This window comes from Cygnus olor, chromosome 3 (genome assembly GCF_009769625.2).
Source record: "Cygnus olor isolate bCygOlo1 chromosome 3, bCygOlo1.pri.v2, whole genome shotgun sequence".
In the NCBI taxonomy this organism is placed as follows: Eukaryota; Metazoa; Chordata; class Aves; order Anseriformes; family Anatidae; genus Cygnus; species Cygnus olor.
This window is the reverse complement of record NC_049171.1, coordinates 87,614,970-87,632,745: the sequence shown is the minus strand read 5'-3', so window position 1 is coordinate 87,632,745 and position 17,776 is coordinate 87,614,970. Positions and strand designations below refer to the sequence as shown.

At 36.2% G+C, this 17,776-nt stretch overlaps 1 protein-coding gene across 4 annotated transcripts in view; it reads right to left on the bottom strand.

Annotated features, from left to right (window-relative positions):
* Window positions 1-17,776, bottom strand: part of TTC27 (tetratricopeptide repeat domain 27) — a 111,873-nt gene that overhangs the window by 45,547 nt on the left and 48,550 nt on the right. For all 4 annotated transcript variants that reach the window (XM_040553626.1, XM_040553627.1, XM_040553628.1 and 1 more), the window contains exon 10: window positions 6,221-6,334. In XM_040553626.1, coding sequence (XP_040409560.1) covers window positions 6,221-6,334 — 114 coding nt within the window. The remainder of the gene's footprint in view (window positions 1-6,220; window positions 6,335-17,776) is intronic.

Here is a 17,776-nt window from a genome sequence, read left to right as displayed (position 1 = left end):
GATGGAGAAAGAAATAAAAAGAAGCTGTAACTTTGAAGTTACAGTTTAATTACAATATAGGGGGAATAGACAATTTCCTTAACAGAAAAGGGAGAGTCTGTTTTGTAGTACCTGGCACATGCATTGCACAATGCAACTCAAGAAATTCTCTCTATCACTACTGAGCTATTTCAGAACATGGTTTGTTAGCTCACCTTGGGATACATACCTGCAGTTTTGCAAGGATGTTTAAGACAACAGCTGTAAAAATGCATCTATTCAGTTAGCAATAGGTGGGAATAGTGTGTGCTCCATGCCTTGCATCTGGTCTAACTACATGTGGAACTCGATTATTTTAACTGTTCAGTTTTGTTGAAATCGACCTTGTATTGTTTACTTCTTCCAGTGCAAAACTGAGGCAGAAAAATGTGAATGCTGTGTCCTGAAATCTGTCGATATTTGTATTTTTCTTTGCAAGTTGCTGTCATCATTTGGACTACAAAAAGCATGGTATTACTCATCAATGTAGCTTGAGGATTGTCCTATCTGGCATTATGACTCCTAATACCTCTATTTAAATTTTCAAAACACTGGCTAAAGAGACTGTAAAGAGAGAAAGGTAAACACCTTCCAATCTAAGAATCAGTGGGAAACATTTGAAAAAATGGAAAGCTTAATATTTTTGTCTGTTTTTTTAAAGTCTATGACACTAGGAGTAGAACTGTTCAGGTATCGAACATAATTCTCCAATGAGCAAAAAGGCTTGTACTTTCACAGTGCTAGCCGAGAATATGAAGAAAGTTTAGCACAGAAAGAATGGTTACGTTCTTTTCCCCACACTAACAGCAGTGATCCAACTTGGCGAATACAACAGTGCAGTAGAAAATTTCTAGCCAGAAATCAGTACCTGGAAAATTATACTATATAATATTCTCTTTTTTGCCAGTGGTACAAAACCACTTCAGTTATTCCTGAATAACTCTTGGCAGACTGAATCTTTTTTTTTTTTCCCAGCAGAAACCATAATTGCATAGTAGAAGAAAAACAGAGGGAGCCAAGCACTGCTATGCTAATTATTTTGAAGTGTGTTAATGTGCTCGGTGTATCCCCAGAATTGCTTATGTCATGTAACATCTTCAATCTGTCAAACTTGTCATCTGCTTAAGCAAAATGAAATATGTTCTGGGAACGTGTGTCTTGAGACTGAAATCATAACTATCACCAAGAGGTCACTCTCCCTTGCGACTGCTTTCTGAAGTAGTAAGGTTTATTTCTAGGGGTCTGGAGACCTTGTGATCTTGTCTGGACCACATTAAGAAAAGCTTTTTATAAGGCACCTGGCTTTTGTCCTCCTATTAAAATCTTTCTGAAACTTATTCTAGTAATAAATACAATTCATAATAGCTGAGAACTATACGGATATCAGTGTGGGATCTCTACAGAATAAAAGAAAAGGTGTCTCTTCCACTTATTATCTTCCCAAAGAGAAGTAAAGGTAAATCTCTTGGTTCACCAGCGTATTTCTCAGATTCCAGGAACTTTCTATTAAAAATTTCATGTAGAACAAATTTACTACCTACATTTTTCACATATTCATTTTTCTCCTTTCTTCCCCTCTCCCATTCAATACACAGCTAAAAGCAACTATTAAAATCTCACTTAACAGAGTACAAGAGAGGGGTTAAAGAGGAGGAACTCCCAGTGTAGTCACCTAATAGTTTAGCTGAACACGCAAGTCTTGTCATTCCTTTGGTCATACTTAAAATCTCTCTATACTGCTCCAACCTTGGGTTTGATACCTGATCAGAAATATTTAAGAAGCAGAAAAAGTGGGAAAAATGTGTTAGCCTCAAACCTCTCTAGATCAGTTGTCTAGTGGGAGGAAGCCTGCTCCCTTCTCTTTTTTGAGCTCTTCCCTTAAACGCTGAATTTATCCAATGTCGAAGAACTGCCAAATAAAGCAAAGCATGGGGAGCAAGTTGGCAAGGAGGCAACATTTGAGTTTTGAAAGTAAAAAGGATATTATTTCTATGATAAATGGCACAACTTTCTTGCATAACTATTTAAAGACCATCAATGTGAAAATAATGAAACAATAAAGTTGCATTTGGGCAAGTTGTGCCTCGTAGAGCACAAGAGGACAGTTCTGCTAGATCTATACTGGCTTTTCTTTCCATAAAGGTATACTCAACTGTTTTCAGATTTGAAGTAACTGCACACCAACTACAGCATGTTTCTGGTGAGAACAATTTAAACCAAAAAAAAAAGTCATTATTTCCCATTTAGATACACACAGAAAAACATTTGTTGCTGAGAAAATGACACTCTGAAGTATAATTTAAGTGAAAATTACCGAGCAGTTGACACAGAATTCCCAACCACATACATCTGTGTATGACTAAGGATATAAAACAAGCTCTCATGTGACCTTTCAATCTTAAGACATAATGATTAGCCTATAATATTGCTAGTCTGCTCCCTGCTCTCCTGAAGTCTTATTAAAAACACCCTTTCAAGACACATTGCTCCCCCACTAACAGGCAAATTCCTTTGCTGCCAAGAAAAGCAAGCGAGAGAACCGTATGAAATATCACCTATACTGTATTGCACCTTCAGAAAACCGAGCAATTGGCTCACAGGCATGTTATCGCCAGGTGCAGCTAGCACTTGAAAATACAATCAGAAAAGAGGCACATAAACTGACAAAAGCGTCAAGGTAGCCAGTGTAACCACACGGATTAAGCTGCAGGAAGCAGCTGTAACAAGTCACTGTAGGATACGTTACAGTAGGCTACTGGTATACCAGGCACATGGCACCTTCACCTCTCGCTGCCTAAGTAACGATGCTCTCGCTTCCACCCCATCACCCTCTTCACATAGCTTTTCATTCATTTTGCTTCATTCTTAAAAATATTTTTAAAAAATCATCAACATGGAAGAGCACTTTTATTTCACATATCAAGAAACTACAGTGGGATGCTTTCCTTTATGTGCTCTAAAGTTTTATTTTTTTAAGTCATCTTCCCTCTTTTCTTTTTCTTTTTTTTTTTTTTTTTTTTTTTGATATCTGCTAGACCACTCAAAACTCCCCTTTTATCTCCCATTCTATTACTTGAGCTCTGGCCGCACTTTTAGCAGTACCTTGTGGTTTAACAGCTTGTTCCAACCCATTTTCCATTATTAATAGTTTCTAAATTACTTTCTTACAATAGAAGGTAGCTGAAGATCCCAAAACTGATGTAGAAATGCCAGGATCCTGCTTATGCTGACAGCAATTTATCAAAACCTACCACTTTTCACTTTTTCCTCCTGTTTTCTCTTCCTACCCCTTTCCTTTCTTTCCATCCTAGCACTTCACCCTCCCTCAAATATATCCATGCGGAAAAAAAAGCCAACCACCACCCAACTTTTTTTTTTTTTAATTGTGCTGTATCCAGAGACACATTTTGGTTGGCAGTACTTTGATCCAGACGTAAATATATGCCATACTGGTCATGATTAAATATTCTAGCGGAATGTAAAAGAACTCTGGTTTAGCCCTCGAATGCTACTTCTTTTTCTTAGAAAAATGGTTGAAAAAAGTACTCATTTTAAAAAACTTTAACCTTATTTTCGTGGATCCAAACCTCATTTAGGCAAAAATTGGACAGAGATGGCCAGCAGCATCCAGAAAAATGTTAAGGATAAAATCTCTCCTCCTGACTTCCAGTTAACTACTAGCTGAAGCACATTCCAGAGTACCCAGAATAATTATTTAAAAATCTATGGTGGTTCCAAAGTCTACGTTATCTGTACTTCACACTTCGAACATAATCAGAAGGGTTTTGAAAGTAATCATGCCAGTTCCTTTTGAAGACTTCCAATTAGAAAAGGTATTTACATAATCATTTGATAAAAGCTTTTTAACAAAGCAGGAATATATCTAATACTTGGAACATGGCAGCTATATTCAACCCATGTACCCTCCTTTCAAAAATAGCTGCAATTATTTTGAAGTAATTAAGTTAAACAAAGATAGCCAGGTCCACAAAACACATAGCCCTAAAGTAATTTATTTGGCAAACCAACAACTGAAATGATGCATATGTAGCCTGGCTTGCTTTATTGCTGGGAAGCTGCTTATATGTCAGACCAGTTGGTTAGAAGGATTTGCAGGCCCAGAGTAAACCAAACCTAAAGCAGATATATGGCAGTGGAAATGGGGAGGGGAAGAATAATGGTAGGAGAGGCCTAGACGACAGTCCCAGCACCAGTAAGAGTTTGTAATGGTCCACGCACACACTTCGCAAAACCCTAAAGCTACTTAAACAATTCTGTTTACCACTTCTTATTCAAGCTGTCTTAAAACAATTCTAGTAATTACTTAAAAGGCAAATATTGTGAAGAATGGGGGCAGTCCAACCGTATGTATATCCACCTCTTGACAACCTTCCAAGCTTGGCTTAACTTGCCCTTTTCTCTTGCACACAGTTTTCCACATCAAATCTTTTTGATAAAAAGAGAAATAACTACTTGCATGAAACTCCTGGGGTTTTAAAATATGTATTCTACTGATAACTAGATACAGAACTAGCTAGCTCTTCAGGTAATACTTAGGCATCTTTATGCAGATGATTTATCAAACTTGTATTATGGATGAAAAACAACATTAAAGTCAGCCTTCATTTTCTGATTTCTTAAAGATTCTTAGAATTGATATTAAAAAAAATTGATCTGATAGAACTCCAGAATGAAAACCTTAAATGGAAAGTTATTCAAGTTATTTGATTAATTTAGCACAGATCAATCCTTATACAACTTGTAACTATTTTTGGAAACTGAGCTTGATACTGTAATCAAATCAACACAAATATGTCATTGTATTCAAACATCTAGAGAACTTAATGAAAGAAAACGTAAACATATAAGGATTCAAGATAGTGTTTAAAATCACATATTAAATGTCTGTAGTGAGGTTATGTCCCAGAATGTCACAGGGCATGCTTATCAAATCCTATGCATTATTGCAGTTGCAACACATGATGAATTCAGATAAACATACTTAGAATGATAAGCCATTCAGAAGATTTCCATCATGAGAACGTCAAGCTGTATGGTGTAATAGCTTCCAGTACTCAGGTTTATCAAGCTAGACAAAAAATGTTGGATACGCTCCAACTGCTTTATAGATTAGGGCATCAAGGATCCTGAGATCACTTCCCAAATGCCACCAGATGCTACATCTTCTCCCAGACTTGGAATCCTGGCTTGTTTGACATCTTCTGCTGACCTTAGGGAAATTCCACTACAGCAACTCTATGTCCTCCTCAGCAGAATAAAAATGCAGCAGCACATCCAAGCTGCACTCCTTCAAAGGTCCATGCATCAATAATGATTTGAAATGAAACATCAGCTTTTCAGGATTTAACTGCACAGCACTATGATGGTTAAATTTGTACATTCCTGGCCGTTTTAGTCAGCAGGATTGTTCCCTGACAGACACACATTAATGCCTGCTGTTCATGTGACAACAAGACTAAACAGGATAAAGATGACAGATGGCTAACAAAACTCTGTCACACAAAGAAAAATATCTTCATATAGCCTACAGTTTTTCCTTTGAAAACTTTATTTCTTAAATAAATCCCACTAGCTGATAAATTTCAGATTGATTTTTTATTATTTTTACTTGGAAACTGATGTTATCTATGTTCAGAGCAAGATTATTTAATCACCACCTCAAACTCGCGATGCAAATGCTAATCTAAGTACCACATCAAAACAGTAAATCAAAATTGCAGCTGTAATCACAAATGTATTTTTCTGTTCTCACAATGAGTGACCATTTGCAAGTTTGTTTTTTTCCTACAGATTAACTTCAGTAAGAAATATTTTAAAGTAGCAGTAGGAGCTTTAAATCTATGAACTCTCACATAAAACACTCCTCAGATACCACAGAAATAAGAAAATTGAGGTAAGAAAACAGATTTTAATTTCAATCTTCTGAAACTTTAATGTTTTGGAAAGAAAATGACCGCTTATCACCTATAAATATACAAGTTTGTCTGAGGACTGGCAGAAATAAGAGGATTTGTAGTTTATGCATCTAATCCAGAGGCATAATTAGAAATTTTGGCTCACTACTGTTTAGAGAGGAACTGCAGAAGCTCCTGACTCCTGCCTGTCTCCATTCGATACACGAAGAACCTGTATTCCTAACTTAGGCATTCAGGTCAGGATCAAGGCAGCTCAGAAGCCTTACCTGAGTCTGCTTCATTGCCCGTTCCATTCTACGAGTGCTTCCTTTCTCAAGCTTGGTCCGAAGGAGTAAAGCTGAAGTTTGAATGGCCCAGAACTTCGGCTGCGAGAGCAAACACTGCAAAGAAAAACAGCAATTTAAAAGATTCAGTATTTCATTTGAAAAAACACTGAAAAAAGTTAGGTTTTTAACAGTGTTCTCAAGCATGAATTCTGTTTCCTATTCTGAAAGTCAAATACGTGGTTGCAGTACCGATGAATTCAATGCTGTACAGCTTACGTTAATCTATTTTCAATGGAAATGAAAGCCATCAAAACTATTTTCTCCTCAGCTACTGCAGTGCTGTGCCCATATGGCGCATACCGAAGAAAGGGGATAGATTAAATTGCATAAATTAAAGTGGCTACTCAAAATGAAAGTAATATAAAGAATTTGATACCGAGAAGTCTGGCTCAGCCTTCTCCACACCTAGTTGTTGAATAGTTACAGACAGTGCTGAGACCTCTCCCTTAGACCTCCTCCTCTTAAGGTCGAGCAAAACCCATTCTCTCAGCCTTTCCTCATACATCAGGTACTCCAACACCTGCACTAACGGCACCTCCATACTACATTAGCTGAACTTGCTATGAATCTCACAAACGTTAATAAAGTTAGAATTTGCTGTGTCTTGAGAATAACAGCAAGATTTTTTGATGCGTAGTAAATGTACAGGGAATAGTCTAGGTAAAAAGCTTTGCTAAATATATGGCAAGTTCTCTCTTTGAAAGCCCTGCCCTGATGCCAGGAACTTGATGCCAACTCCAACCACTAATTTTTACGAAAGCCCAGGAAGAGTTATGTAGCCAATATAACTTGATATCCCTTAATAATGTACAGATAGCCTGGATTCTTTCCAGAACACTTTCAGACACTGTATACCAAAACTTCTGTTAGATATTTACTTTGAAAAGGGAGACAGCAGGGAAACTTCCTTGCTAATTTTATTGACATTACAAATATGATCCAGCCTCACTGAGAAAAGAAATTTGCCTATAGATATTTGCAGGATGGAGAAGGAGCCCCAGTGGTTTTGTTCTTTCCTCTCAAAGACCTCCTAATGCATTAAGAAGCATGCTTTGCTGGTTTGTGTGAAATGCCTCATAAATTTCTGTGATAATGTTAATGTATCTGTTTTCTTTTCCCCTAGTGTTTTCACAGGAAAGAAAGCTGAAAGAAACAAGCTAAAACAAATTCTCTCCAAGCAAAATCACACTGGGAAGTAAGAGAGGCAACAGCAAATGAAAGCATAATGAATGCAGTACAAATGCATGTACCACTAGATACCTCAACATCAACTGACCCTTCCTCTTGTGACCAACAACCTCTGCACAAATTCTTCCATAACTTCTAGTCAGCATTACCCAAAGGCTTCCATATCATCCTGCCTGTGCTGAGGGGAATGTAATAACAATGTTCTACACTCCACACACTTTTTCAAGTGCCCTTTTACAAATTGCAATCAGTAAATCTCTTAACTGGTACAAATCTCTTCTGTCTCATCCTGGGAAGTTCAATCTGCTACCTACTTTGTTTGCTCGCGACAAATCCTCCACTGCAGGAAGCAAGCAGCGCATTCCTAACACAGGACCCTGGTTTCTGAGCTCATTCTTCGGTGGCCCATTCCAGGTGGCTGCTAAAAAAACTTGGTGTTGCTTGGCTAAACACTTCAACAGTGCTTATTTTAGGTTCAAAAAAATGGCTACTTTTGTGAGAATGGTACCACTTTCTCCCATTTTCGCCACTGCTGATATTCTGTCAAATCATTTTGTTTTTTACGTAAATGGATTTTGTTCTCAGCTACATGGTGATAGACCTTGATATTATTTTTCACGTAAACACAACATCTCTCAAAAAAATGATGAAAACTAAAGTGCTCAATGAATAATGCTCCTGCAGACATTTCTGCTCAGGCCCAAATACATCTCTTCCCCGGCACCAGAGCGCATGTCCCCTCGCTCTGGTTCACTCTCCCAACCAGCACAAGCAGGGCACTGAACAAAGTCCCTGTGTCCATGCCACCCAACATGGCACAAGGCGAGTGCATCAGGTCAGGAAAGCCTCTCCTCGGCTTCTGTGTGTACCTCTGACACTGGTGTCCAGCCAGTTATTTAGGCCATTGTGCTATAAATGATGTGTGTATAAAAGTCATATGGGGAGAGAGGAGAAGGAAAAGAGAAACAAGATGGAAAAGAGGCAGAGGTAGTTACAATTCACTCCTCTGCAGGAGCAATGACACTCTGATCCTGAGTAAGGAACCTGTTTTTTAAAGGTATTCATAAAAATGCAAGGTAAGGCATACCTGCTCTACAGTTATGAAAGAAAGAGAAATTCTCTAACAATGTTATTAATGTAAAGACAAACAAAAGAAAACCAACGCTGCAACATCCTAGGACAACGAGAAACAGGCCTACTTTTTGGTTAAAAAACCACTTGTAACGATACTCGTACTGAACTCAGTCTTATGCCAGAACTCAAATACTCAACTTTTCACTGCCTAATCCTAACATTTAAAGCAGCACAGATACAACACAGTAAGGGACACAATATTTACACTTGAGGACTTCAAAGAATTTCAGAATATCAGAATATGCGCAAGTAACAAAGCAAGCTTTAATTTACCACCTGAAGTCTCTATAAGTACTAAACAATGTTTTCCTGTCAGTGCCAAAGCTTTGTATTTCCATCTAAATCTAGACTTTATTAGTGAGACTACAGTTTAAAATAAAACATCTGGAAGAGAAAAAAACTAAATCAAGATTATGAAAGTTTCATCAACATATCTGAACGTTTATTGTTCTGTACCAAAGGCAGATAAAAAAATCATAAAATAGTTTAAGAACAAAAACACACTGCTGAGAATCTTCACAAGTCATCTTTGTTCTTATTTTAGGGAAAGACCAATAAAATAAAGAAACAGAAAAGCAGGAAAAATAGATGGGTGAGCAGAAAGAAAAGAATATAAGGTTATGCAACACTTTCTGTACTGAATGTAATGTTTTCAGATGGGAAGAGTCATTACTCCAATTCTTCTCCATATTTTTCCTACAAACAAGAACACTATTTATCTTCCTCCCCATCATTTCACAGTGTAAAAAGGAGAATACTACCAAAATATTATACAAAACAGAAAATTTCATTCAATATATCATTCTTACGTGATATTTGAACGAAAGTGTATACTAACTGCTTTGTTATTAAGACTTGGAAGAGCATACTGTTACTGTGTAATAACCTTTATAATATCCCCATTATTATGTAAGAACAAAATGGCAAGTAATAACTGAATTGTGAGACAGGAGCATATTTCAAACGACACCAAGACTAAACCCAGTCATAACAGTTCTGCCAAACCCAGGCTAACTCTCAGGTATCATTACTCATCCTCATCAGTATTCAGAATACTGTATGCAGTATATCAGAATTTAACCTAGGCCTGATGCACTCTGATAACTCCCATAGCTTTCTGTTCGAGAAACAGAAAAAGTACTGTTGCATGAATTGCAATGCCTATACAAAACTCAGGGCAAGTTCGCAAGAATCTTCAAAGAAACTTGTGCCATTAGTATTTGATATATACACGTACACACAAATGTACACATGTATTATTTGTAAAGGTAAAATATTTGGTTTTAAGGAAACTAAAAATGCAGAAATCAGCCTGAAGCTTAAAACCAAGAATGCAACATTCAAGGTGAAGTAGAAAAGTAAACCAAAGAGCTTTGGGAAAGTAGGCACACACTAAGAAGCATTAGTGCCACCACAATACTGCATAACCTACAGTTGACAAACCAAACAAAAATAAAGTCTTCTGAAGGGCAGATAAGTAAGTCTGGATTAGTCTGTCATGACTTACAGGTCTAGGTTGTTCAGAGCAATACTTCTGCATGACCCCATCTACTTTTTACAAAAGTAGGATTTGCTGAAGGAATTCTTTCTGACATCCAAGCCAGGAACATGTTACATGCATTTATTAAAGATGCTAAACGAGAAGCCCAAGATGATCCTTGGTAACCACAGTACTAAACAATTTGAATGATTTCTGATTTTTTTCTCGTTATTACAAATCTACGCTTCAAATAAGCCCATTCTTCTATTCTTACATCTTATGCACTGATAAAAGTATCAGTAACCTAGCAAACTACTACAATTGCTATGACAGAGTTACCATTTGAGAGCAGACTTTTAAACTCCAAGAACTTTTAATTGCAACCAGTTGTGGAATTCACAAGAATCTGCACATCAGTCCATTGCTAAACCCAAACCATTCTGCTTATTGATCAAATTGCCAAGATGTAGTGAAATGACTTACTTAAAGGCATAGGCATGGGGCACCATAAGGGTTGCTCTCTTCCATTGTCCTCTCATCCCCTCCAAAGAAATGGCCTTTAGCTTAGATTTGCTCTGGTATTTGCCAAGATATTTTAAATTATAAAGAAACAAAACACAGAGAAAACACTAAGAGATTTAGAAAAAAATCCCTCCTTAATTTCTTTTCATTACCTGTTTCAGTTAATGTACTTCAGCAGCTTTGCTGTTTGGTTTTCCAAAAAGCCATACATAGTTATGGTTTCCAAATCACCTACATGGATTAATTTTTATAATTAGTTCCTTTTCACATAGCCAAGCATATCATGACATGGTAATTTTCATGAAATCATCCAGATAATTACCACGGAAACATTAGTTCTTCAATATCAGCAAAGACAAGGTGATAACTTTGTAACTCATTCTATGATTTTCTGTAAGAAGAGAAAAATATTGTGGCTTCTTTTCAACAACCTATATAATGTACAATAGTCAGGTGAGTACATTAACAAAACTGATGAGGAGAACATGACTAAGGTGGGAACAAGCTTGCTGTTCTTGCTTCTTTCAGTTGCTTTGTAAACATATCTGTTCATCTCTGGTGAAGGACTCTCGCTGAAAGCTACCTTGTAAGTACTTAATTTGTTTTTAAGTATACAGCAGAGGATTCTTTGGCAATTTTTGACATCAGTTCTGTTGAATACAATCCTAAAAATCCAGGGAAGAAAATTACTATGAAAATAAAGAGAATTTGATTTTGTTTTCCAAGGTATGATCCAAAGAATTTGCTGCTTTAATTTCTAAAGATAAGATGCACTGAAAAAAAAAGACAACGTTGTTGAAGAGTTTCTTTAATCTAAAGTATTTTCAATAACAAATCTATTTCATAAAAGATACTTCTTGCAATTCTGCAAAAAATTATGCACAGGAAACTTTGCCCAGGAAAGTAGTTACATGAACTGTACGAAACTATTTCAAATTGCTAGCATTAGTATGAGACCATGGTTATTTTTCCTACATATAGAAAGATGCTTTTTATAGTAAAATCCAAAGACAAAACTCTTGTTTGTGGATGCATGAAAATTAGAAGAAGTTCAGCTCTACTTACTTTATTGTATTTTATCTGCTTGCTTCATTGTATTTTAAAGAAAAAAAAAGCAGGATCCTCCCCTGAGGACAGGAATTTGGCAAGCACATTTTCTCTATTTGTTAAAAGAAAACTCCTAGAAATTAAAGTTGTAGTTAAAAGTGGTTTTATGCAACAACACAAACTTCAGATGTTTCCTTATCTCTTCATTACCTTTTGCCCTCTCACTCCTCACATAGCATCTTTCCAACTTCGCTGAGCTGATGAAACCATTTGCTGGATTCTGCTATACAGACGGATCTCTGATGAAAACAGGTTGCTTTTAACAGTTGATCTACCACAGTGATCAGGTTTGTAACTGTCCTACAGACACCTGCATGGCTTAGTTCAAGTCACAGAAATCCTTAAGCCAGAGGTGCCTCCAAAGCTCCTGTACCTTTGAATTTCATCTGATAAACCATGGGTAACAGGCTATAAAAGGATGAGCACATTTGATTAGCTTGGCTAAACAGAATGACTTAACCTGAGGAACTTATAAATGAATTTAATGAGGACGGAAGCCAGCACCTGTCCTCATCCATCTCTATTTTTCTCAGAGACCTGCAGGTTGCTTCTGTATGCTATCAGAAGTTAATTTTGAAAGAGTACAGAAATGATAAGCTACTGAATGTGCCTTTGTATTTTAAATTAGCTGCATATTCTAAAAGATTACAAACTGACAACAGCATTTTGCGAAGTCAATGCATTCTTAGAGGCTCTTGCTCTGTATCACACAATATTTACGGTATCTCTGCTTACAGTACTGAGCTAGTTTAAGAAACTAAGATTAAGGGAAGGCTGGGTTTTGAGAGAAGCAAAAAGAATGCTAGTTTTGAGAAGTGTCCTTAGAGTGACAATTAGGAGATTTTTTTTTCCAGACTAACCAGTGACTACACTAATGTGGGTTAAGAATTAGTCCTTCAGCATGTAAAGTTCCTAAAGAAAATCACCTTAATTTGTGACAAAAAAAGTGTGAGACACTAGGACAGTGTCTAATTACATAAGGTAGAAACAATCCACTTAAAAAGTCACAAAAGATCAATCAACAAAATTTCAGAATTTTTACTGCAATAATCTGTTAGTTAATCTAGATGTACTTTTTTAAATCATAAGAACACAGAACTACTGCAGCTGCCAAGGGGAAATATTGGTCTTGCTAATCACAAATAAGGAAGAACTTGTTGCAGATGTGAAAGTTGATGTCAGCCTTGCCTGCAAAGACCAGGAGATCAGAGTCTATGACCCTGAGAATAACAGTCAAGATGAATAGCAACATTACAGGCTTCAGGACAGCAGATCTCACCTTGTTGAGGGATCTGTTTAGTAGCGCTCCATGGTGAGACTGAAACATAGCATCCCTGCAGGACAAGAGGGCTGGATGACCTTCAAAGAAGATATAAAAAGTAGGAGGGTCCACTCCAATATACAGAAAGCTGAGCAGGTGTGACAGATGGCCAGAGCAAGTGAACAAGGAACCCCTCACTAAATTTGAATGCAAGAAGAATGTACACAAAAGGTGTGAATTTATACTGGCCTCCCCAGTGGGTGCCTTAAGAAAGCAATGGCTAAGGCAGGAATCAGAGACTGCATTCAACTGCCTAATGCAGAAGTAAAGAGGAGCCATATTCTTCACAGAGGTCACAAATGAAAAAAAAAAAAGCAAATGATAAAAGTTGGAACATGGGAAATTTTAATTATGTGAATATTATTATTGTGTGAATATAAACAAATTCACAGTGACAATGTCAGAAATAGTTGCTTGTAGAAGTTCTGGAGTCTTCGTCCTCAGAGAGATCCACAAGTCGACTGAAATGAGGCACTGAGCAAGGGAAGCTGACACTGCCTGAGGTGGGAGGTTGGACCAAATGACTTCCAGGGGCCCATTCCAACCTAAACAAGTGTATGATTCTCATTTTCTTCGCTGACTGGTTAGAAAGCCTTAAAATGCTAAACTTTATACGTAGTTTTCAGACACTAGAAGTTAAAGGAACATGCAGTTATGCACACAGATAATTTGTCTAAGGTCCCCCACATACACAGAACTATAAGGTCTGCCAGTAGAAAGGCACTAAACAACATTTTCTCTTAGCTAAGACAATTCTACTTAAGCAAAGTATCCTGAAAAAGACCAGTGTACTCTGCAAAATTCAACTGGCCTGCTCAACAGAAATACCCTAGCACATTACTCAAATCTTACAACCTTTTCGTCTTCATGTACGAGGGTACCAAATCTACATAACCTTTACTCATTTTATTGAACTCAACTCCCTCGCAATACTGCTGGTCATTTGGAAAACCCTATACTTGAGGCAGGCACTGTTGAAAATACACACGAACGTCTTTGCTTTTATTGTGTGTTCTTAACAGTACAAGGAAAAGATCAGACTCTTTTTGAAGTTCCTATGATTTTATAACCTACTCACAAATCTGCAGAGCTTCTCCAGGTACTTCACTCATACAGCCACTCCAACAACAGAGTTCAAAAGCCAATGATTCCCAGTAGTACAGGCAGCTTCTGGTTGAAATGGGACTTATGATTTTAAACTGTACTTCTATTAGAATACTATGAAGTAAAATAAAGTACATTTGTGAGTAGGTGGTTTCCCACACCAGCCTTTTTACGTTGTACTGAAAAGCATAAATATCAAGAGAATAAGAAAAATGCTAATTACAATGAAGTAATAGAACCATGACTTAGCAACAAAACAAACCAGTCCATATAACTTCTTTTTTGCTGCTCTACTCGGTGCATGAACATGTAAAAAATTCTGTTTTGCTGAAACAAATTAAGTAGCTTTTCCATTCAAATCCAGCATACATACCAATTCTGCGTGCATCTCATTTACAAAGATTTAAAAATAAATCAGAATCAAAAGCAGATCTGATTACACATCATCAACAGTGAACACAAATCTCTCTAAACTAAATTTTCACAAACCTTAAACTGCTCGTTGTTTTTATTCTTATCACAACACTGTTTACTAATTGTTTAGTGACCAGAAATTATGAAGAAACAATAACTATGAGCATACACACAACCTTAAAATATAACTACACAACTAAAATACATTACTGTTTCCTAAATAGGCAACAGGTAACTTACATTTTTAATTGGATGTGAAAAAGTATGTGATGTTTAACCTGATTTAAATATATGACAAGAGGATTGTTTTTAAGTGCAGAATGTGTTTTATACCAAATATTTTAATGCAAAAAAATTGATGCATAGCAAAAACCAGTAAGAACTCATCTATCTACACTTAAATCTTAAAGCTTTTATTTCATAATTGTCACAGTACACGTGCTCTGTATGCTTAGAGATGAAACTGCTAATAAACTTCACAATGCACTTAGAATCACAGAAAGCTGAATAAAGACTCGAATAAACAAGTCTTTGTTTTCTACCTACCATTGTCCTCAGATCAGTGCTACCCCAAGATTTTTCCTCTTTTTATTTCCCATCATAATATTATACACAAAGATCTCTCTATTGTTGTGTATCATTTGTATTCTTACATATAAATGATATATAATTATCATATGTAATTCTCTTTACATATCATTATACAATTGCCTTAAAATTCAACCCTCAGACTAATTAAAACACTTATCTGTGAATCCTCATTTAATTCATCCCATACGAAAACCAAACATCATTGTTTTGGAGAGGTTGTGGGTTTTGATACTAGCAGGGGAGCTCCTCCAGTTCACAAACCATCAGTTTACTGAGTTTGAATAATCTGAAGTTCAGATGGAAATTCCTCCCAATTTTATACACTTTTATATAAAATATATAATAATTTATATTTCTCAGAGTATTGCCTAGATACTGACTTCAGATTCAAAATTCAAACATATTCTTTCAAACACAAAAAAATAAAAATTCCTTTTGGATGGTGAGTTAGAAAAGGTGACAGCAAAACATAAACCTGAATTAGGCTTATTAGCCTAGCAACTTCACTCCTTGTACATGAGAGATTATACTAACAGATCCTACACTAAAATCATTGATTTGTATAAAACATCATGACTACATAACAGAAGAAGAAGAAGAAGAACAGTGGTTAAGTTGGGAACAAACAAATAGGATGATGAAGCAATCGTTTCAAATCATCTTCTCACAGCAGCTTCTGTCATCTCTAACTACTAGCACCACAGACAACATTCCCAAATGATGATTTTGGGAATTTATACCACTGATTAGGGTGGTAATTTAAGTGCCTATAAACTCCACACCTTCACAAATATCGATAAAGTTTGATATTTGATTGCATGTATCTAGAACTGTATAAGACCTACTAATATGACAAAAATGTGGTCATCTGTTCAAGACACTAAACCTCCAAAATAAACTATTAATTTCTAGAAACATTAGGATTGTTTTAGGCACAAGAAGTTAGAAGATAAAAGTCCATATATTCTCCAGACATATTTTATTGGTTATGAATACCTTCAGTCTTTCTAAGGCCCAACAAGTAAAAACATTACATTACAATCTCACTCCAGATGATGCCTGACAAATTTTAATCCTATTTGGCATAATTATGACCTTAGTGACATGAACAAGGTAAAGGAAACAAGCAAGGAAAATAGTATTTTCACACTTAGAAAACACAAGGCTTCCATAAACCTTATAACACTGGATATACATGGTGATTTAACAGGTAGAAAGGCAGAGAAGAAAAGATCCAAACTTGTGCTGTATATGCCTCGATGCATTTTTTAATTTCTCACTTTCACTCAACATTGAATGCTATTCTACACTTAAAGACAATCTACAGCTGATTTGGATGAGAGAACCAAAAATATTATCAATTTATCCTACAAATTAAAACTGTATATTCATCGACATGAAAACAACTGTTTTTTAAATTTCTGATTTTTTCCTTACTAAACTGACAGTGATTTTAGGTGGTAGTTGACCACAACTTTGTCCATAATGCTTTGACAAATACCCTGCCTTTTTTCCTTTTTTAAAAATTAAATAAATAACAATATGCAAGTCTTTGGAGTTACAGATTCCTAATTCATTAAACAGTCCTCAGGCAAAAATTATCAAGACAAGGACTTTAGATTTTCTTTGAAAACACCACTTGTATTACACACTTAAAATGAATTACATTTCAGGCATTATTCCAAGTCCTGCGTTACTGTTTCTCTTTCAGTGTTCAATGGGGAAAACGTGTTATTACTTGGTCAGGTCTTAAATATTTTCTTGCCTAACAGTATCTAATATAAATTCTACATGGCACCTCTACAGTATTGAGCCAGGACCTTTGCACTGTAACAAACGCAAAATTATACAGTGCTTGAGTCTATATGACATCTATTAGCAGAAGTTACGCATTTTTCTTTATTAGGTCTTTTATTGATTTTAATGAGTTATGTCAAGATAGCACATTACAGAGTTAATCGCATGATCACTTGATTTTTTTAAGGTCTCTTCAAGTTATCGTTATTTGAATGCTACTTTCTTTTTACATGAATCATATCTGACTGTCAGTTAGGTAAATCATAGAGACAGGCAGAAATCCTAAAAGTATTAAAGTGACAGAGTATAAGATTTACTTTCCTGCACCAGCCAAGACATCAGCATATGCACAGTGCCATTTTCCAGTATTACTTTAATATTCCATATACATTTCTGTTGGTTTAGACCACACATTCAGCGTATTTTTTTCTGAAGTCTAAAGCTATTCACTCAAGTGTATGACAAGGGTTTATTTCGGTCTATAAAACTAATCTTGGGCCTGTACAACTAAAATAGCTTTTCACCGCAACAGGTGTTAGCTGATCGTGAGCAGAGTTGGGCTTTAAGCTCTTAGCCGCAGCCATTAGAAATACCTCTTGATGTTAAGAAGTCAAGAGCAAGGCCAAAACACCATCAGTGATCCACACCAAGGGACTGGTTTAATTAGAATGGTATTCTTAAAATTTGCTTTGTCTAGTCTTGTCTGGTAGCCTTGGCACTAAAGTTGTAACATTACATCATTGTAAATACTGAGTACCTTTTGTTCAATTTGACCACTAAAACGGGAAGACACTATTTGACTTATTTTACTTTTGGAATTTTATATATTTTATTGTGT